The following is a 22840-nucleotide window of genomic DNA, read 5'->3' on the forward strand; positions in this document are numbered from 1 at the left end:
TAAATCTGGCTGCATGGCAGATAATGTAACCATTCAGGACACACCTCTCTCCAAAGCAGTTATGGATGTTATTGTGGAGGCCAGGAGGCCCAGCACCAGAAAATCATATGCAGAAAAATGGAAGAGATTCTGTGCTTGGAACCAGGCACAAGGAATCGACATGCTTGTTCCAAATATTCCTCAGATTTTACAATACCTAACTGAGATGTTGGACAAAGGCCTATCCTTTTCATCGATTAAGATCCATGCCTCTGCCATTTCAGCTCATTACAATACGGACCCACCTATTTTTTCACATCCATTACTAAGGCAGTACTTCAGAGGGGCCAAAAACATAAGACCCCCAAGAAGAGCACCAATACCTGCATGGGACCTCAACTTTGTCTTGGAAAAGCTCACACTGCCTCCTTTTGAGCCAGCCAATACAGCCAAGATAAAATTCTTATGGAAAACCGCTCTGCTCCTAGCAATTACTTCAGCAAGAAGAGTCTCAGAGTTACAGGCATCAATGGCTGTGGAATCTTTTATCATTTTCCATCTGGACAGGGTTTCTCTAAGGACAAACCCAACATTTACACCTAAGGTAGTATCCAGTGTGGCTCTGTCAAACCATTCATTTGCCTACATTTTATCCAAATCCTCAGAATAAAGGGGAGAGACGTCTGCATTCTTTGGACATACACAGACAGCTACGCTTCTACTTGGACAAAACTAAAGCATTCAGAAAGACTGAGCAACTTTTAGTGGCATATGCAGCAGGAACACAAGGAAAGGCCATCTCAAAGCAGACCATTTCAAAATGGATAGGACACTGCATTTGTTTCTGTTATTCACAACATGGCAAGTCAGTGCCTAAGGGCATTAGGCCACATTCGACCAGGGCAGCAGCCACCTCAGCAGCCTTCCTCAGAGGAGTACCAACCAAGGATATTTTGGAGGCTGCTACTTGGACTTAAGTGCACACTTTTACAAAGCACTACCACTTACCTCTTTACTCTAAATCCAGAGCAGGCTTTGCTACTGCAGTTCTGCAGGGCCTCATAGCCACTCCTAATTCTATTTAGACTCAGCCACCCAACCTCAGCTTTGGTATTCAACCCAAGTGTAATGAGTGCAACAGTAAAACACGATGAACATGGTACAGTTGTGTACCTACCATGAATGTAGATGTTCAAGTGTATTCACTGTTGCAGTCCAGGTTACCCATCCACCATCCCCCTTTCTTTGCTGGGACTTATCTGTACTTTTCTATTCTATACAACCTATGTGGTGTATTTGCTTGTAGATGAAGGTAATGTTTATTTTAGTGCATGCTTTTTATAAGCAATGTTTTTAGCCTACCCTTTTGGGGGCACCTGACATCTGGGGCAAGAAAAACTGAAGAAAATGTTGTTGGCTGCATCTTATATACCCCTGGCGCACTGACGTCAGGGAAGAGGCGACAGCAACTGACGCCGGACCAGGACTTTGGAATCCAGGCCAACTGCGGGTAGCCTGCCAGCAGGATAACCCAAGTGTAATGACTGCAATAGTGAATACACTCGAACATCTACATTTATGGTAGTGAATACACTCAAACATCTACATTTATGGTAAGTGTACAGAACTGTACTTTATCAATCCTGCAGTTTTCACTAGGATTGAAGATGAAGCATACATTTTGGAACTCAACCCTTCCCCTTAGGAGAGGCTTGCAGGCTTCATCTAGTCATTCCTCTTCTCCAGCACTAGGGACACTAACTGAGCCCAGGGGTCTTCATCCATCTGTACTCTGCCAGCATATTTGTATATTCGCCAGTTTGAAGAAATTATATTTGATCCTGTTTGCCATCCTGCTTAGTGTCTTGCTCAACAGTTGGCTTGTATCCAAGTGTTATTTTCAGTGTTGTCGCATAGAAGAGTATTCAGATTTAATGCTTTAAGTACATTGCTAGTTGAGTCTGGGACTGTCAGACTGAACTTCAGGTTCCAGAGTAACTACTTTCCTCAAGCTTTTGAGGACCATTATTATATTTTATTATTTATTGCATTTTGAAGCCCAATCGCCTGCTGAATGTTCATCAGTGACTGCTTTATTTTCTGTTTGTGAAACCTATGTTTTTCTTTTGAGGTGGGAGATATATATATATATATATATATATATATATATATATATATATATACACACACACACACACACACACAGATATATATATATATATATATATATATATATATATATATATATATATATATATATATATATATATATATATATATTTGTAATGTATTTATTTTTTTAATGTGGGTATTCCATAGAAGCTTGGTTGATTGTTATACATGTAGACTGGAATTGCATAGTTTTTGGAGATGTTATTGGTTTTGCTCCAGAAGCATCATTCAGGAAGCAGTTTCCAAAGCAAAAGTGGAAGCTCACCACCCCATGAAATTATATACCCCACCAGTTATAAGCCCAAACTAAAGCTAAGAATGGCTGTTTGGAACAAGTTCTACCACTTTTCTAAAAGGCTCAGTCTTTATTGCTAGTGCTTGTTTATTGATTTTTTTTCCCCACTGAAACTACATTTTCCTTCTGCAGACTTTGCAAAATGAAACTGAGGAAACCTTGCAGAGACGCTTGGATGAGGTCAGTGAAGAGCTGCGGAAATCACAAAGCACCTATACAAATCTGCTATCTGGCATGGAAAAAGCTAAAGCAGAGCAGCAAGATTTCAATGGTAACTTACTTGCAAGTCTAAAGTTTATTCAGTGACTGTTTAGCTGCAAATATGAAATCTAGTAGTAACTATCACAGCAGTTGCTGATTGTGGCATTTTAAAATAATGGTTTAAGGTAGCTGACTTAATTTTTGCATTGTGCTGCACAGTCAGAAGTAAATTTGATTGTGCTGTCCGGAAACAAAGGAGATGATGATGAGCAGCTGTCATGATTAAATCAGTGTTTTAATGTGTTCTTTGGCAACAGAGATGGAAATGACACTAAGGAAGCTACTTGGATTTCCTTTTTGTGGATTAGCAAATGCATATTCTGTTTTCTGTAATGCAGTGTAATAGATGAGTACACGTGGTCTTGATTTAGGTTCTTAATTTGCCCAGTTGTATCTGCAGACCATATTTAACTTTGACAACACAGTTTTGTTGCACAAAACTGGGCTGATAGGAGGGCTAAAAGTAATAGTGGGTTGTCATTCAAGTTTGCTAGTTTCTATTTGTTCTGAAGATTTACTTAATACAGTCAGCTCTGCAGACACTTTAGCATTATTTTTAGCGTGTAAGAGCGTTGAAGTCAGGGAAACTGATACAGGCATTGTTTAGTTACCTAATTAGTTATATTCTTTGCTCAGGCGGTTTCTCATCCCCCTTAACTCCCAATTTCCAGTGGGAGAATTTTATGTGATGTCTGCAGAGTTCATTTCAGCCATCTAGGGGTTGATCTAGAAATGCTTTCCTTGGTAATTCTGATAACGCCAGCAGCATTGGATTGTAACTGAAGAAGAAGAAATGATGAATTCCCATCGTGGCAAAGACTGACGGTCCAAAACTGAAGAGTAGTTTGTGGAGTAGCCTGGCTTACAGGTCAGGGGTGGTCAAGGCTGAGATCTGTGCTTTGAGGGTCTCTTCTTGACCCAACAGAGTTTGTTGGCCAAGGTGATGAACACTGTTCATTGCCAAGGCTCTTACAGCTCTAAGCCTGGACATTTAGCCTGCTGCCACAGAGTCCAAGGTTCTGTCCACTATGACAAGAGAGTTTACTCTTCTGCCTTGTTGGAGCTTGGAGCCATTAGCTTTTCATTTAAGCTGACCACATTAGAGTCCTACGTTTTAGGTCAGACCTTGGAAAATATTGCTGAACTTGATAATTTTAAACTCTATTTTCATTTTATCCCATTCTGCTTATCCCTTCTAAAGAAATGTCTGTCTTTTGTAGTAACTCTCAAGTCATTTCCACAACCCGTTCCTTAAATTTCTCTTTTATAACAAATAAGTAGAGAAGTGCCAGTGTCTCAGTTTTACTTCATTGCCCGGCATCTTTGTTTTAGTCTTTTGTTAGATCTGCACTTTACCATAGATCTTTTACACTGTTGGAGATTCACCCTGAACTTCAAGAAGTGTCTCATTATTACATTATGGGTCCCTTTTCCTAAGTGATCTAAACTGTTTAACTGTAGACTGGGAAGCCTACACCACCACTAATGCACAAGCATAGACATTCCTGGACTTTGTCAATACAAATGCCTTGGAACAATTAGTCAGAGCACCCACTAGAGGGAATAGCATCTTGGATCTTGTTCTTTCTAACGTGGGAGTATCTTGCACCATCCCTTGCATATCTTCGTTACTTGTTAGGCCTTACCATAAAGCAGTCTCTTTCGAAGTAAAACTGAAACCAGAGATCGCCTCCACCCAAGGTATCCTTAGGAATTTCTTTAAGACAAACTACCTACTCCAAAGTGATGCATCCGAAAACTTCAAATCCCCACCAAACCCAATTAACTCCACCACCACCACTATACCAGCATGTAAAGAGGTGCATAGATGCAGCTGTACCCCACAGGAACAACTACAGGTCAAACCCCAAAAACAAACCAATGTGGTAGATTAGAGTCTCGAATGAGAGCTGTTATCTTTTCATTTCTCTGATTTCTAACAATATCTAAACAGAGAGCTTTCTCTATTTGTGTTTCTTATTTGACCTTGATCACCATGCTGGAGTTATCCTAGCTAAAAGGGTACTGCTCTTGAGGAAAAATTCAATACCTCTTTGTCCAGCTGCTCTTCATCCAGGGGCAGAGAGAGTAACATCAGCATGGTATGCTGGAGGTATTGGGTTTGAGTCCCAAGTGTGAGCTAATATTGTTTTCATTTCTCTAAGGAGTCCAGGAGATTTCTGTGCTTTCAGGTGGGATGCAGTCATTAGCAGTTCAGATGCCTGCCCCTTGGTCTTGCCACATCTTTCATGGTGGTGGCAGCTGCTCAAAGTTGTGCAGGGAACCCCATGTCCTGAATGACTGGCTGCTAGCTGCACCATCCAAAAAGTTAACAAACTGGCTTTGTTTCTGACAAGACGATTAGTCTCTTAGGCATTACTGTCAGTTCCTCCAACTTGCAGCTTTCTTATAATAATGACTAACTTTCTAGTGTTGTAGCCTGGATACTTAAGTGCAGAGTTTTTCTGGGCCCAAGCAAAATGACTTCCCTTCATTTGGTAGTTCATTAGCTTCACAGGGTCCTGCAAATGATTTAACTCCATATCTGTCTGCTAGAGCTCAGAGTGGTGCTGGGCCCTGGTGTTTTCATTTCATGTTCTCCAGAAGTCCTCTAGTCACCTCCGTGACAGTATGCCAGTGGTGTGATGTCTTAATAAGTGAGGAGAAACACCTCTTCTCCCCTTTGTTAGGTAAGCTATCAAGGTTTGGGACTGTGCATTGGAATCTGAATTATTCCTAGTTACAGTGTGCGTTATACCCTTATCCAGCATACAGGCTGAACAAAAATCTTCCGTTTCACCAGAGTGCTTCCTGAACTAAGCCACAGTGAACCAGGTACTTCAGAAATCTGGTCAACCTGTAATAGAGATGTATTTGTATTTCCATTTAAATGGGAAATGGTGGAAGTTCAGTTCCCTCCCTCTGTGCCCCCCAGTAGCACAAGTCATGACGTCTTAACAGAGACCTGGCTATAGAATCTACTTTGTATGTACCCCTCCTTTTCACTTAATCTCAAGACCACACAGAAGGTCAAAATACACCTGTCAGTAATGATCATGGTAGGCCTATACTGGCTTATGCAAGTCTGGTTCTCACTGCTAGCCCTTCTTGCATTTCAGGCTGTGCCCAGACTCATTCCTTTCAAGAACCTAATAACTTGCCTGTCCAGGATGCGTCAGCCAGGCATTAGCATCCTCATACTGTGTTTTTCTTCTGTTCAGTTGTGAATGTGAATAGTAACCCTGAATTTCTTATAAGGGTGAGAATATTTTGACAGCCTCTCAGAAACCTTTAGACAAGGCAAACCTGTAAAAACAAATGGAAATGTTTTCTGCATTGGGTTACCAGAGAAGGAGGTATGCAGACCTAACAAACCCATATTCTTATCCCTCCAAAGTGCACTTGGCTTTGTTGAATTTGATACTGCTGCTAAGACTTCTCTCCTTAGTGGTGGCCAAAGGATACAAAGCCTTCCTCCAGGACGCCTTCTATTTGAGGCCACCTGTCCATGACCCCGTACTTCTATGATACCTGTATTTTATACTGGAAAGATTGACCAAAGATCATTTCAGGTCATCTGGTTCAAATGATCTTAATTGCTTGCAATAGACAAGTGTTTCTGGTTACAGTAACATTAGTTGGGAGAATATTAGAGCTGCAGTGCTCATTCAGATAAATTTAATTGATGCTCCATAAGTCGAGTTACTGTTCATATGAGTCCCTTTTTCCTGTTCTTAGTAGCTGCAGAGTGCAACTTAAGTCATGCCACCAACATTCTAGTGTTCTTTCTGAATTGTCAAAATAAGGGAGAGTGCATTTTGAATTGCATGGATGTGCATCTGAGCCTTAGATTTTACATCAGCAGAACCAAAGGGTTCAGGAAAATTTTTGTTTCTTTTGTCACACAAAAGAAAGTTCCTGAGGTATTTAAGGTCTCCCTATTGTGATGAATTTCAGATTGCATCAAGTTTTGCTACATTTAAACCAGCTGTGGTCTCTGGCTTTAGTAAAAGCAGAGTCTACCAAGGCAGTGTACACATTGGCAGCCCTCTTTTAAGTATGCATCAGTAAATGTATGCCGCAGCCATGTGGACATAATCAGTACCTTCACCAAGCACTTAAGTTGGACATTACTTCCAGGACATAGTCCTCTGAGGCTACTGTAATCAGGGAAACGTTTACCTTTCCAGATCCAGCCTAGTCTACTATCTCCTGTGAGTTACTGAGTATGGACCATTTCTTACAAGATGGCAAAAGTTATGTCTTAACATAATGCAAGATGTTCAAGAAGTTATTGTCTGTATCTGTTTCCCTCCCTGGCCTTGGTGGCACTTAGCCCATTCCTTATCTCATTGTTTGCTACCATTCCTTTAGCAGGTACTGACCAGCACCGTTTATTTTTTCATGTATTTTATTACATGCTAGTGCCTGCAGCACATGGTCAGAGTTAACAAGGATGGAGACCTACATATTGCAAATCTGTTATAATAAGACTTGCATTTTGTTTATGTACTCTGTGACATAACAGATAAAACTGCTGGACTTGTGGCTGCTGTAATCATCTCTGCCTTTTTACATTAGGATATTGCTTGAGCTTCATTGCTCAACCAGTTGCACCATTTTTGTTCAGTGAGCATTCCTTGAAATGCCCAGTAGAGTGTGGTACTGCTTTACGAGGCAGGTAACACTTGCTTTTTTGTTTGTGGAGTTGTTTTAAACTTGATGTATTGATACTGTAAGCACTTGTAGGAGAAAAAAATCCTTTCTTCTTCACACCAGTTTTACTCATTTGAATGCAGTTGTTGGGTGTCTGTGCAGCTGCAGATTTGCTAACTTGAATGCAGTTTTGGGGATATTGCAAAGACCTTTTCATTTGGACTTTCAGAGAAGCAATGCTATTTTTCTATTTTGTTTTCATAGTAAATGTTTTAATTGTATAGAATGCCCTCTCCATGAGTTAAAATTTGTAGTACTGTGACTAACGTGTGAAGGCTGTACTGGTATAAACCAGAACAGAATCATGTGTTCTTTGTTTTGGGGGTCCTTCCCAAAAAGGGACCAGTAAGAATCACCACCCAGCCTTCGGGTGTAATGTGACGCACAAGACTGCTAAAGGGCAAAGTATTCATAGGCATTAAGATAAGCAAGACATGTAAACGCCATACGGGGTGGTGCATGTCTGTATGTAATCATTAGCTGTATCCTGCTCTGTCATGTGTGGATCCTTGCTTAAAAAGCCCAAGAGACTCCCAACCTACTCAGTGTAGAGGATTTTACTTTGTTTTTATTGTGCATTATTTGGGCTGATTTGTACGGAGGGGACACTTTCAGCCCAGTAGTACATTGATTTTTTAGAATTCTGGAAATAAACTTAAGGCTGACAGGGAGCAATTATACCAGAAAAAAAACGGCCAATTCTAATATAGTAGAATACTTTCTGTCTTCGTTTTAGCTCAGAAGAATAACTTAATACCCTTCATTTTGGGAGTTGTGGGTAGAACTTTCGTAATACGAAAGCTAAGAACTGCATGCAGAAACTCTCTTGAGTCCAGTGTAAACTAGTCAACAAACCGTTGCTTTCCTTGCTTTCCATTTTTTTTCTGCTGTCTTAATTTATTTCCTTTTTTGTGTATGTGCTTCCATGCAGACCTCCAGATAAAATTGGCATCCTTTGAAGCAGAGGCCAAGAGCAAGACAGAGGAGCTAGACAAGCTGAATGTTAAATTCTCAGAAGTTCACTCGGAGAAAACGCAGCTCGAAGAAAGACTCCAATCAATTGAAACACTTATGGAGTCATGTCAGAGTAAGGAGTCAGACAGCAATCTACATGTAAGAATTCACAGAAAACTACATTTCTTGTGTGTATTTTTTCCCCTTTAGTGCGTGTGCATTTTTCCCTTTATTTCACATGAGGTAAAACTCTTGCATTGATTCCTCAGTGCTAGATTTTCAGAAATGTATGTGGTACAGTTTACTGTGATAAGCTAGCATTTACAGAGTACTTGGGAGTTGGATGGTATTTAGTTGCTTTACATGTGAAGTGTCCACACCAAGCAGCACGACCACTACTGGGGACAAAAAGAGGAGTAATTATACTAATTGCTGGAGGGGCTTCAGTCGTGTTAGAAGAGGAAAAAAGAATAATGGTAGATTTGTGGTAGTAATGGGCTGTTGGTAAGGGAAGAGGATTGGGCTAGCATGTATTTACTTTGAACTTAAGAACATTTTGGAAAATACACATTAATATACTTTTGGTATGTAAATGCAAACAGAGTTAATTGTTTTGTTTTCTTTTCTGTTAATGTATATTTGTCTATGTCTTAAGTTACAATTTAATATACATTTGTCATTTTCAAACACCTTTACCTCCTCCCCACAAAACCACATTGATTCATGTCTATCAATTTTGGCAACACATTTGCCATTGTGTTAGCTACTGTAGACACAAAAGTTTTATAGTCATGGTTTAAAACTGAAAGTAGTCTATATAAATCTGTGTCTGAAGCATCTTACCCTGTTTTGGTGATACAGCCGCCACAGTTTTCTTCTAAGATGATGATATTCCCCCCACCTTTTAAAAAATATATTGCTCAATAAAATCTTCAAGATATTTGTCACTTTTTTCACGCAAACCTTCCACAGGAATACCATCTGATCCTGGAGACTTTCCCATTGATTGCATGTCACCATTCTTTCTGATGTTTTGGTTAAACCCTGAGCCTCCTTTTCCTCTAAACTTGGCATAGTTAAGTCTTCTGTAAATAATTCCAGATGTGCCCCCCCCCTCCCCATTTCTCTACTTTGTACAGATTTCCCAGAATTTCTGAAATATCCTTAATGCCTCTCTTGTGTTTCTGGTAAGTTTTCTTCTCATGGGCTCCCTACGGTTTGGCAACAACACTTTCTGCTTTAGGTTGCCCAAGTCATTGTGCTAAGTGTTTTTATGCTGAGTGGTTATCAAAATACTTGTTTAACAGGAAGCTTTCTTAACCCGTACATATTATCCAGATACTTCCTTATGCCCCTTTAGCACTCAACAATGGCTCTTGTTCTTTGAGATTCCTCCTCTTCTGTGACACTTTAAACTTTCCCAGCTCTTCCAAATAATTTCTATTACTTTCCCATATCTTTTTCTTATTTCTACCATATTTTTAAACTCTGTTTTCATTTTATCACACTTAGCCGAAGACATTTTTGTCTTCTCTACTAACTCTAAAATCATTTCTACTTTCCATTACTTAAAAATGTTTTCTTTTTGACAGATCAGTAGAAAGGGGTCAATGTGTCACCTTTACTTCATTATCCTGCATCTTTGTCTTGGTCTTTGTAGGTCATGATCTGTAGTAGTTATTGGATGTGTGTTCCATACTCTTGTGAAATATAATTTCCATTCTGTCTAACCCAGTTACTATACCTTGGGGAAGAATATGTATGTTTGTCTGAGTTCCTGCTAGTAACCTTGCATTTTTAATTTCTGAAGAAATATATGAAATGTACCCCGCTGTTGTTATAGCCCCCCCCCCCCAATACATCCTCAATGTTGCCAGTCTGGTTACATTTCCCCCCGTAAGTAATGCTCCGTGCTGAAAGCTAATTTTCTCCTAAAATGTTAAACTCTAGTAGTAGTAGCAGCAGTAGCAGTTGTAGTTGTAGTAGCAGTTGTTTTGGTGGAATATAAATATGTTTCATCTTTCTGCTTCCTTGCTAGTGACTCCGTATCGTCATTACTCTAATATTTATTGTCTTTCTTTTCCTGTAATGAATAGTAATAGCCCTGTTTCATTTTTTTCTTGATACTCTGCTAAGTGTACTTATGAAATAGTTTCTGTGGCCAAATTCACATGCTTATTTCTAACCATATGTGCCTCCCATAACGTTGCTGTATTTGCACCTTACATTTACAAGTACTTCGTGTTGTTTGTAGAAACCTGTAGTGCAATTTACATCACATGATAAAATTAATAAGGCAGTCATTCGAATAAAAAGCTATTAATTTATTATGCATGAGTCTTCTTCAGAATACAAATTTCCAACTTGCAGCTTACATGCATGCCTGTCAGGCTGGTCTTGTATGCATTTGCCACTTTTCATCCCTTTGAACTCATGTTACATTTTCTCTGACATTTTACTTCAATAATAAACACTCTGGAAAAAATAAATAAATTTTCAAACCTAACCACGTTTAGCTCATAGCAAATACACCAAACTGCATATTCTTTCTAAAAAGAGAAGTTCCCTGTAGAAGAAACTGCCCCATACAGGCAGCTATACTCACAGGCTTTATATATTGTAAAGTTAGGCCTAATCATGCTGGAAGGGTATGCCCAAAGCCTTGTATTCTCTCTTGCAGAGATGTCATCTTTCCTTGTCCTATTTCTGCTTCTCTCCCAACTTTGAAAAACCAATTACAAGCTCTGTTAACTGATTTTTAGCCATACAAAGTACACAGTGTAACTCATACCTCTAAATTGTAGATTTTTGTAGAATGTCCAGATTATTGCCTCATATTTTTGGTTCATTTCTCATATGATTGTGGTTTTCTAGCAAATCATTGGCAAATCACTCGGCGTTTAAGTCAGAAAATAATGACAGATATTTGAGTTTCAGTCTTCATGCCCTTCAGAAAATCTGTGCTAATGCAAAACCTGTTCTGTCAACTTTCCAAGTTTATAAGAGCAATATTTAAAAAGTTTCCATATTTTTGGGCCTTTGTCCCCCCCCCACTTTATGGATTTGTCCAGATTTCTTGCTGTAAGAGGTTGAACATTAAGTGAATAAAGTAAATTGTGCACTGTAATAGTTAATATTGTAGCTGTTCAGATGCAACTACTTAACAAAAGTGTTCACTTTCCTGTGTCAGACTTCATTTATTTTCACTGAAGCTTGCTAGTTCCCCTTCAAATACTAACTGTGATGATGCTTATACAAATGTCTTGGAGTACATTTAGTCATTTCCTGACTAACTGCCTCACCTGTAGACTCAATGTCTCTGATTGCAGGTATTTGCTGATGTAAAAAAACAAAGAAAAAATCAGTTAATAGCTTTACACATGCAAGAAACAGCTTTTTCCCAGTGCAGGAAAACTACCATTTTTCATGCTTTCCATATTCTGTCCTGTTAGCTTAGGGGAAAAATATCCTTGTCTTCCGTGTAAACTAAAAAAAAAGTTTATACTTATTTCTGTATTTTAATACACTCAGTATAACCAGTACACTTTATTCCCTCAAGCAGCCCAAGATCAAAACATTATACTGCTTATATCTAGCCTTTGTTGTGTTACAGTATATATCCAGAGATACACTGCAAACAAGAAAATGTACTTTCTTTAATATGACTAGCATAAACATCAGTCATTTATAAGACTCCCATCTCACATTTAAAATACCTCTGCATGCTGTACAGAGCTATTTTACGATATAACATGCGATTTACTTCAAGAAATTTTGTAATACATACTGTGACAAATTGAAATGCTGCCAGACCAGCTAGCTGGAATTTTGTAAATAATCATATGTCATTTGTGAATATTAATATGATCCATTTGCTTGTCTTACAAATTTGAGAGAACTATATTTTATGTGTATATTAAACTACTGGTGCAGAAGTGTGTGTTGAACTCTGTTATAGGTTCATAGGTTCATACTAGGCTATCTGCCCTGGGGCAATTATAAGCCTAGCCAGATTCTGTATGGCTTACGCCACCCCTTGATTTGAGTATACTGTGCCCTTTTTAAGGTTTAGTTTACTGTGCCTCTGTCTAATAGTGACATGGGAGTAATCCCTGGGACAAACCTACGATCCCCCATCCACTTATCGAGATTCTTCTTGAAGAGATTCAGTGAGGTGCTCTGCCTCACATGAACTGGAATTCTATTCCAGAGCGAAGGGAGCCTCTGGGTTATGAACCTGTCCCTCCAGCAAGTTCTATTTATTTCTGTGCTGAGGTTCAAGTCCCTCGAGCGTGTGGCTCTAAGGGATTTAGATTTACTGAGGTGGAGCATGTCCATTAATTCTGGATTTGACATAGCTTTGTATGTCAGGCATAGATCGCCTCGAAGTAAGCGGTATGCAACTGAGTAGAGCTGGAGTTTTTTTAACCGTGCAGCATATGGCATCTGTTTGAGACCCTTGATCCTCTTGGTGAGATACTTTTGGGGTCTTTCTAATTGCTGAAGGTGTCGGGTAAGGTACATCCCAAAAGGGGCATTGTATTCTATGATGGGCCTGATGAGGGATGAATAAAGGGGCACGATTACCTCTCTTGATCTAGATGTGAAACCCTTCATGATGAGGTGGGCTATGTAGAAGGTCTTTCTAACCACTTTGGCAATGTGGTTTTCAAAGGAGAGATTGCTATCAACTTGAGTCCCCAGGTCCCTAATAATTTTCTCTGTACTTAATGGGTTTCCGCCTATGTGGTAATTTGTGGGCACATTGTTTTTGCCAAAGGGTATGACTATAAATGTTTTGGCATTTAGCTTTAAACCATGGCGCTGGCACCAGTTATCTGTCTCTGTGAGACCTTTTTGAAGGATGTTTGTGTCAGTTGGAGAGTTGATTATGGCGCCCAGTTTGCAGTCATCTGCGAACTTGGTGAGCCATAGTCCTCCCACGTTTGCCTGTACCTCGGAAAAGTATATACCAAACAAGAGTGGTCCCAGGACACAACCCTGTGGGACGCCACTTGTGACCGGTTTCGAGTCTGACATGGCTCCAGCAACTCTCACTCTGTGGGTTCGGTCTTTGAGCCAGTTTGCGACCCATCTTGTGACATAGGGGTTTATATTTAAGCTGGATAGCTTATCTATGATGCCCGAGTGGGGTATTGTGTCAAATGCCTTTGCAAGGTCCAGATAGGCTGTGTGGACTACCTTCCCTTCATCTATGGCTTTGGTGACTGTTTCAAAGAGGTCAACCAGGTTCAAAATGCAGGATCTGCCCTTGACAAAGCCGAACTGGGTAGGATCTAGTGTCTGTAGGTCCCCAATGTCTTTGTTTATGAGCTCCATGATGATCCTCTCCATAGCCTTGCAGACTAAGCTAGTCAGGCTTATGGGGCGATAGTTTCCAGAATCCGTAGAGGCTCCACCTTTGTGGAGTGGGACCACTGTTGCTGTACCCCATTCTGTGGGCACATATCCTGTAGTGAGGCTGAGATTGTATAGCTGTTTTATTTGAGGGATTAGTTCCTCTTGTAGTTCATGTAGGATGCAACCTGGGATGCCATCTGGTCCCATGGAAGCAGTGTTTTTTGCTTTGGAGAGGGCAGCCTTCATCTGAGCATCTGAGATGTTTGGGAGGCAGCCCTCTGCCGGGATAGATACTTGCTCTTTGGGGAGGGGGTGGAGAAGTTTGCACTGAACCTGTCTGCCAGGATATTGGCGATGTCTGTGGGTTCAGTGTATTTTTTGTCGTTTAGAATCAACACAGAACAAGTCTGGGAGTTGCATCCCAGGTTTCTAACATACTGAAAAAAGCCTTATGATTGTCTTTGGTGTCCTGTGCAATTTGTCTCTCGAAGCTGGCCTTGGAGGATTTCATGAGGGATCGTAATTTTTTGCTAGTACTGATCAGAGATGCCTTCCCTATTAGGGATTTTGCTCTATCATGTAGTAGCTCCCTCCTTCTGTTGTACAGTTTATTTATGGCAGGGGTCCACCAGACTGGACGCCTGCCTTTGGATGATTGGGTCTTGGTTTTGTTTGGGATAGCATGATCCATGCATTCCTGGAGATGTCCGTAGAATGCATTTATGTAGGATTCTGCAGTTTGGGCTGTAGTTTCCACTGGCCCTGGGGCCTTGAAGGATTCCACTTCGGTTTTGAGAAGTGAGAAGTTCGCTTTTGAGAAGTTTTTCACTGTGGTTTTCTAGGCTGGGGTTGGGGTCGGGATGTGGACATCCAGTGAAATTAATTTATGGTCTGATCTTACCAATGAGGGATATACTTCTGGTGTGGAACATAGAGTCCCCATGTTGGTAATGATCAGGTCTAGTATGTTGTCCCCTCTTGTGGGAGTGGTGACTAGTTGTTCCATAGCATTTGAGTTTATAATTTCCAGGAATCTTTGGGCTAAGGTGCTGGGGCTTGAGTAGTGCTCCCAGTCAATATTTGGGTAGTTGAAGTCACCCAGTATAATGGTGTTCGGAGAGATCTTCATGTTCTCCAATGTTTTCAGGAAAGCTGAATGGGATTCCTGACTTTGAGAGGGTGGTCTGTAGGATGCTATAAACTGAAAAGCAGTGATGCCAACTGTTAGTTGCACATGGATGATCTCCGATACTTCGTGCAATGCCACTAACCTGGAGGTGTGGATATCCTTGATAAATATGGAAACTCCCCCTCCCTTTGTGGTTCGGTCCGGGTTTTGTGGCCGAACAGCATGATACGAGGTATAGCTTGGTAATGCTGGGGTGCTCTCTGGAGCCTTGAACCAGGTTTATGTCACTGCACAGATATCGATGTTCTCCATACTGAGGAGATCTTCGAGTGCATGCATCTTGAGGTTAAGACTTCTGGCGTTTAGCAGCATTACCCTTAGTTTCTTGTTCCTTGTGCTGTCTATGGGGGTGGGTTTGACTTTCGAGCCTTGCCTAAAAAAGGCACTATGGGGGTGGCAAGAGCCTTTGCCAATATCCGAAAGCCCAGTGGTGACAGGTGCAAGCCATCCCTAGCGAAGCAACGTGGCTTGTTGAGCATGTCATCCCAGGCTGACAGACACTGGATCCCCTTTGAATGACACCAAAATTTAGCCAGTTGTTAAAATCGATCATTTTGTCTTTGTACTGTGGCATCATTCTAGGTGAGGGTAAGATGCTGCTCAAGGTCAGGGTCATACCAGCCTGGGCTACATGATCAGAGAGCTCCTCTGTCTCTTTTCATGTAGTCCAGGGAGGTACATCTCCGGTCATTCACACCAGCATGTACAATGACTGAGTCATATTTATATTTGCTTTGGAGTGACCTGAGTGCTTGCGTTATGTGTCTGATCCTAGCACCCGACAGGCAGCTCACCGTGACCTTCTCTTTATTCAGCCTGGTGAGCGGGACGTCAGTGTGTCTGACAATAGAGTCACCTATAACAAGAGTATCAGGTGTGTTATTCAGCCTTAAAGGCTGTGGCTGCTTGGCACACTGACTTGGTGGGTTGTGTTGTGTGTGTTTTGTTTTGAGGTAGCGTTTGCTTGGATGTCTGCTTTGGAAGTCTCTGTTGCTTAGGTAGATTTTTATTTAGAAACTCCGAGTATGTTTTTGTGTATTTATGTGTTTGGTTCGCTGATGTGGTGGGACTATGTGATACTGGAATTGTGTTGTGTGAGGTTACCTTCTCCTCCTGACTGGTTACACCAGTTTTGAGATGAGAGAGCTCAGCCTCCAGTTTGGCTAAATAGTTGCATCTCTCACATATATTTGAACCTGTTTGGAGGAGGAGAGGGTTGTCCGTGTACATGAGACAGTTGTAACATTGCCTCAAAATTCCCAGATTCACCAGCTGGACTGGAGAGGAAACCATTGACTGACCTTTGGACATGCTAGAGTAACAGGGAAACTGAATTTAAGACGGACCAATAGAGGACAGGGTAATCGTAGAGAGTATAAGAGTAAGTAGTGCTTATGGTTTAATAGTGCTAACTTGTAGGATTACTTAATTGGACCAGTGAAGGGCCTTAGAATGAGAATATGGTGTTTAAATTGAGAGATAGAGCAGTTCTAAGGGAAAAAGTGAAGAGCAGACTTTGTGGAGCCAGGAATAGTTTAAACCCAATTAGGCGGTGCTGCCCGTTATTGCGCTATGCTCAAAAATGCGCAAAAACGGGCAAAAGAGGGTTTTAAGAGAGGAAGATGAAGGAGTTTTGGAATTGACCCAAAATGGCCAATAAAACTACAGTTTCAAGTCAGTAACCACTCCCACAGGGGCAGGCAGGCTGCTCAATGTTTTTCACTGCCACTGATCAACAGAGAGACTTTCCTTTAGCCCAAGCAAAAAAATGGCCTCACAGAAACTTACAAACAGTTCAAGAACAGCAAGCCTGTAACTGAACTTTTCTAAATCTAAGAAAAGTGGGAAAAAAGCAAGATTTTTTTGTGTTATTTTGTTTTTTCAGAGATAGCAGAGGTTATACTGAGCTTCAAGAATGTAACCACAGTGTACCCTGCAGGAAAGTAGCAGAAATGTCTATAAACTATATATCTGTGCAGATTTGTGTTTTTAATGGTAGAAGTTGGAACATACAGAGTTAACTTGCAAAACTTCACGAAAATAAGTTAAAATTGTTTACGACTGTGCTATAAAAGTTACTTAATGCAAAGGAGTTTCTTTCTATTGTCTTGAAACATAAGTAATTACTAGGTTTAAAATGGAAAAGTGTTTAACTGTTTTACGACTTCCAGTTCTAGGCAAACTTCTGAGAGATTTGTACCTCTGACACAGAGGTGCTAAATTCTTAGTTTCTGCTAACCTGGGAACTGAAGGCATGTGACAAGTAGTGGTGGCATCCAGCTAACCCAGCAGTAATGTGTATTATTAATTTAAGAACTATCTCAGAGAGTGAATCTGTGCATTTTGTTTTTGTCTTTGGACCTAGAAACATCCCAATCATCAACACTTCCGTCTGCGTCATGTTAAATATCTCTAAACAAACCAGCCACAATTAAAAGGTTTAAATATATTTAATAATAAATAATAAAAGAACAAGACAGTATTCAAACAACACAGTACTAGAGTTCAGAATCACATGAAATATTTTAAAACAACATTGCAGGACAGTCTCAAATACAGAAAGTATCTAAACTAATCTTTACTGTATTCCTATCTGTATCTAAACACTTTTTTCCCCAGTACTTAAGGCTGATTACATACTCCAGATGCCACATTTGATACTACATCCAAATTAAGGCATCCTTTGTTGTTCCTTCTCTTATGAAATTTTATACTATATTTATTGCTATTAAAGTAATTCACTGCATCTTACTGCTATTCTAGTTTCACAATACCTTACTCCAGTCTTAAAACATGTTTGACACTTCTCTGCCTAACTGAAATTGAGTACATTGTTCTTCCTTCCCTTATGAAATTTTATACTATATTTATTGCTATTAAACTAATTCACTGCATCTTGCTGTTATTCTAGATGTTCTTCGTGTTTCACTGTTGCAGTCATTACATTTGGGTAATCCTGCTGCCAGGTTGCCCTCAGCCAGCCTGAATTCCAAAGTTTTGGGTCCCGCGTTGGCTGTTGTCGCCCCTTCCCTGATGTCAGGTCATCAGGGGTATAAAAGAAGCTGCCGACGCCATTTTCTTCAGTCTTTCTTGCCGCGGTGCCAAAGCAGAAGCAGTTCACAAGTGCCAGTCAGCCGACTCCTGAGATTTTCGTGTTTGAGTTTCAGATCTGAAGTCTTCAATAAAGCTAAGTACCCCATTGGGGAAACTTTTTTCTTGCTCCAGACCGATATCAGAAAAAGTTAATAATTGTATTTCTTGTGGAAAGCAAATACCTCATAAGGATTTTCATTCTTACTGTATTCCTTGCCTAGGCCGTGATCACAATGTTACTGGTTGTCTGTTTTGTGCTAGATTTAACCAATGCACTATTAAGCATTGGTATGATTTTGCTTTAAACTTTTTTGGACGCTGGTTTAATTACCCTGAAATGTCGTCGGATAGCCATCCGACTACCGGAGTTTACAAAAACTGCAAAGAAAAGGATAGAGAAAAACATCCGAGGTCCAAAACCGACGACAAAGCTTCTTCTAAGTCAGTCGCCGGTTCTTAGTGTGGCGCTTTCGCAGCCCCTGACGCCTGCTACTTCAGAGTTGTAGGCCGCTACCGACTCCCATGTGGTGTTGGCCATGCCGCTGGATACTCAAGGTATTGGAGCCTCGGACGCTAATCCCTCAGATGGGTCCGGAGCCGCTGAGCCGGTACCAGCTTTTGAGGGTGTATTCAGACCTAAACATCTTTACATTAAAACGACTTTAGCTTCAAAGGCAAAGACTAAAGCACCTTCTAAAGCAAGGAAACAAACTCAAGAGCCATGTGGACAGGCCTCTATGCCCAAAAAACAGATGCTCAAAATGCTCAAAATGGCCGAAGACTTGATTACCTTGATCAGGGGTTCCCATCCCACTCCTGATAAGAGGCCTAGGCAAGACACTGACTGTGAATCTTCAGATCAGGTTTCTATTTCTTCTGATTCCTCTTCTGAACAGGAATATTCTCTTCCCCCCTATGAGGATTCTGATGCTGAAGAATCTATACCTTCAGCATCTCCTCCTGAGGACTATTCCTTTGGGGAAACCTTGCATATCATGAGGGGGGCATTTCCACTGGGAGAGCCAAGATTTTTTCCGAATCTAAAGAGACTCAGGGATTTTTTTATTACCTCAGCACAGGCTTCTAACCATTGCACTTGTGTTAGACATTGTAGATGATGTGTTTTCGGAGTCTAGTCTCGACCCCTGACTCATTACCCCCATCTCCTGTTAAGCCTGACAAATATTACAGGGTTCCTGACTCTCACAAATTTCTTTTTAAAAACCCTGCTGCTGACCCAGAAACTATTTCACAGGGTCCAAAGGGAGTTAAGGCTTTCACTGCAAAAAACCCAACCCCCTCTGACAGAGATTCAAGGGCACTGGATTGATGGGGAAAAAAGGTTTACACATAAGGATCAGCAACATGTCATGGGATTGCTTAAACAGAGAATGTTGTTAAATTCTGAATCTGCAGAAAATAAGGAAATGCAGGATTTATATGCAGCAGAACAAGTTGGAAAACATACTTTCCAATGTGGTTTTGATTCTTTGTAGGCCTCCTGCAGGGCCGCAGGGTCACAGTTATGGGTTCTGTAATTAGGATGCATGCTTGGTTAAAGGAACAAAATCTGCCTGATCAAGTTAAATTACTAGATGCACCTTTACAGCATGATACTTTATTTGGTGTTAAGGCAGAAGAGGTGTTATAGAAAATGGAGGACAAAGCTAAATCTGTGCAAACTGTCAAAGAATTTTTACAAGTACAGCCACCTAGGTTTAGTAGACACTGGCCTACAAAAAATTGGTCCTTTCCTGTGTCAGACAGACCTCAAAGGGGCAGATCCAGACGCCCTAGGGGCAGAAGACCTCAAAGGGCAGATCCAGACGCCCTAGGGGCAGATCCCAGGCGGAAGGTTCTTATAGGCCCAAGCAATGGGGTGCTTCTACCTCCAAAGCTGGAGAAGATAGATCACAAACGTACAGAAAACAGTCCCAATGACTTCCCCCTGCCTGCACCAAGCACTTATCTTCTGGCAGCACCCTTAGGGGGAAAATTAGCTCTTTTTGCACCAAATTGGCACATCATAACCCAGGACAAGTGGGTTCTAAACATAGTGTCACAAGGCTACAAGTTCCATTTCCATACTCTGCCAAAGGCAAACGGCTGGCCAGATCTGCCAAAAAATCAATGTGCAGAGGCACAAAAACAAGTCTCATCCCTCATGGACATGAGGGCCATTCAGCAAGTACCAGAGCAAGAGCAGGGACAAGGATTTTACTCAAGACTGTTCTTGGTACCCAGAAAGGACAAGGCCTGGAGGCTGATACTGGACCTATCTGTTCTGAACACTTTCCTGGATATTCCAAAATTCAAAATGTTGACTTGCAGCAGCTACTGCCCATGCTGGGTAAGAATGCTTGGCTTGTGACTTTAGACCTAAAAGAGGCATACCTGCATGTTCCAATCAGACAATCATGCAGAAGATACCTAAGATTCAAGGCTGGTTTAATGCATTACCAATTCTCTGCACTGCCCTTTGGCTTATTTACTGCACCCATGGTCTTTACAAAGTGCCTGGCACCAGTAATTGCATTCTGCAGACAGAGAAATGCAAATATATCCTTACTTGGACGACTCTCTCATTCAAGCAGAGAACAAGGACATTCTTCTTAAACGTCTGGCTTTTGTGAAAAGACTTCTAACATGCCTAGGGTACACAGTCCACAAAAAGAAATCAAAACTAGTACCCTCATAAGAGATAACATTCCTGGGTGCAAGCTTGAATACAACTGCCCAGATGGCTTATCTCATGCCAGACAAACAAAGGCAACTGACTACCTATTTCAAAATGTTGGCAACAAAGGCCCAGTTATCTGCAAGAAAAATTCTGTAGGCTTTAGGCTTCATGGCATCCTGCATCCTACTAATTCCATATGCAAGACTGCATATGAGGAAACTTCAATGGTACCTAAAAAGTGTTTGGACTCAACATTGTCACAGCCTGGAAACAGTCATTACTCTCATTCCCTGCCTGCAGCAGGAGAGTCGATGGTGGTCAAAGGCTTGTCACCAGAACAAGGGACAGCCATTCACATTACCTCCAGCCAGGCAGACACTAACAACGGATGCATCAGACTATGCCTGGGGAGCCCACATGGCAGGAAGATGCATTCAGGGCACATGGTCCTCAAACCAAATGCATCTACATATCAATCAAAAAGAGATGTTAGCTGTTCAAAATGCCCTGACAGCCTTCAAGGACCTACTTCATCCGGGACAACTACTGATAAAGACAGACAACAGGGAGGCACACATTCTTTCCCCCTTTGCAGACTAGCCATGATCCTGTGGGACACAGCTTTGACTTACCAAGTACATCTGCAGGCACAATTCCTGCAAGGAAAGGAAAATACTCTGGCAGATGAACTAAGCAGAAACCTCATGGATCCCCACGAGCGGAAGCTGGATCCACAAATCTTCAGCATGATAACAAGGAAATGGGGATGCCCGGACATGGATCTATTTGCCTCCCCTCTCAATTACCAACTAAAAAGATTCTGCAAAAGGATTTATCACAGACAAGCATGGAAAGTGGGCACCCTATCTTTCAGCTGGAATAACCTATCAGTATATGCCTCTCCTCCACTGCCTCTCCTCCCCAAGGTGCTCCTAAAGGCCAGACAAGAGAAGCCAAAGATGATACTGATTGCCCTAGAATGGCCATGCTAGTACTGGTATCCAATACTAAGGAACTTATCTCTATACCCAGCTTGAACTTTACCTCATATACCTAGACTACTGTCCCAGCAAAACAGTCAGATCATGCATAGCCAACTCAGGACATTAAACTTGGCAGCATGGTGGATAATGTAGTCATACAAAAAGCACCTCTCAGTAAAGCTATGATGGACGTCATTCTGGAAGCCAGAAGGCCTAGCACTAGAAAGTCTTATGCTGGAAATGTAGATGTTCGAGTGTATTCACTGTTGCAGTCCAGGTTACCCACCTGCCTTCCCCCTTTTTTCTTTTGGATCTTATCTTTCCTTCTCTGATTTATACTACCTATGTGGTGTATTTGCTTATAGATGAAGGTAAAATTTATATTGGTGTATTTCTGAATATATATATATATATATATATATATATATATATATATGTATATGTATATAGATATATAAAGCTTGGCTACCCTTTTGGGGGGCACCTGACATCTGGGGCAAGAAAAACTGAAGAAAATGGCGTTAGCTGCTTCTTTTGTACCCCTGATGACCTGACATCAGGGAAGGGGTGACAGCAGCCGACGCAGGACCCAAGACTTTGGAATTCAGGCCGGCTAAGGGCAATCTGGCAGCAGGATTACCCAAATGTAATGACTGCAACAGTGAATACACTCTAACATCTACATTTATGGTAAGAAGTACACAACTGTACCTTTGACAGTACCTTACTCCAGTCTTAAAACATATGTTTGACACTTCTCTGCCTAACTGAAATTGAGTACATTGCTATACCTTTTTCCTAAAATTAAATACATTGCTGTATCTTTCTCCCTCTTTCCTAGGACTGTCTTTTCAGCTGCGTGTGAAATTGAAATGCATGTTTATTATGAAATGTGCAAATAAATGCTTTCCAGTTTATATCACTTAACCAATATTCCCATTTCCCTTGTATATTTCTTCTGCTTATAAATAAATTCTAATGTTTAGCTTGTCCGTCATTTACATAATTACATTACTCTGCTACGTAGTTATGTGTTTCATGTCTGTATTTGCATCTGACCTAAGTGATGACTGAAAAGGGTCCTTGGACCAGCTCACTTAGCAAGTAAACAAATCCTCTTATCATTCATAAGGGAAAGTGTGTGCCTTTGCAGAGGT

At 41.0% G+C, this 22840-nt stretch overlaps 1 protein-coding gene across 1 annotated transcript in view; it reads left to right on the forward strand.

Moving 5' to 3' along the window:
- The window catches only part of RRBP1 (ribosome binding protein 1), a gene marked incomplete in the record, with an annotated part of 1023325 nt that overhangs the window by 463019 nt on the left and 537466 nt on the right, over positions 1 to 22840 (forward strand). Inside the window, 2 exon segments of the mRNA XM_044056904.1 lie at positions 2579 to 2717; positions 8355 to 8536. Coding sequence (XP_043912839.1) covers positions 2579 to 2717; positions 8355 to 8536 — 321 coding nt within the window.

This window comes from Protopterus annectens, chromosome 1.part2, assembly GCF_019279795.1.
Source record: "Protopterus annectens isolate FY-2018-M chromosome 1.part2, PAN1.0, whole genome shotgun sequence".
NCBI lineage: Eukaryota > Metazoa > Chordata > Ceratodontiformes > Protopteridae > Protopterus > Protopterus annectens.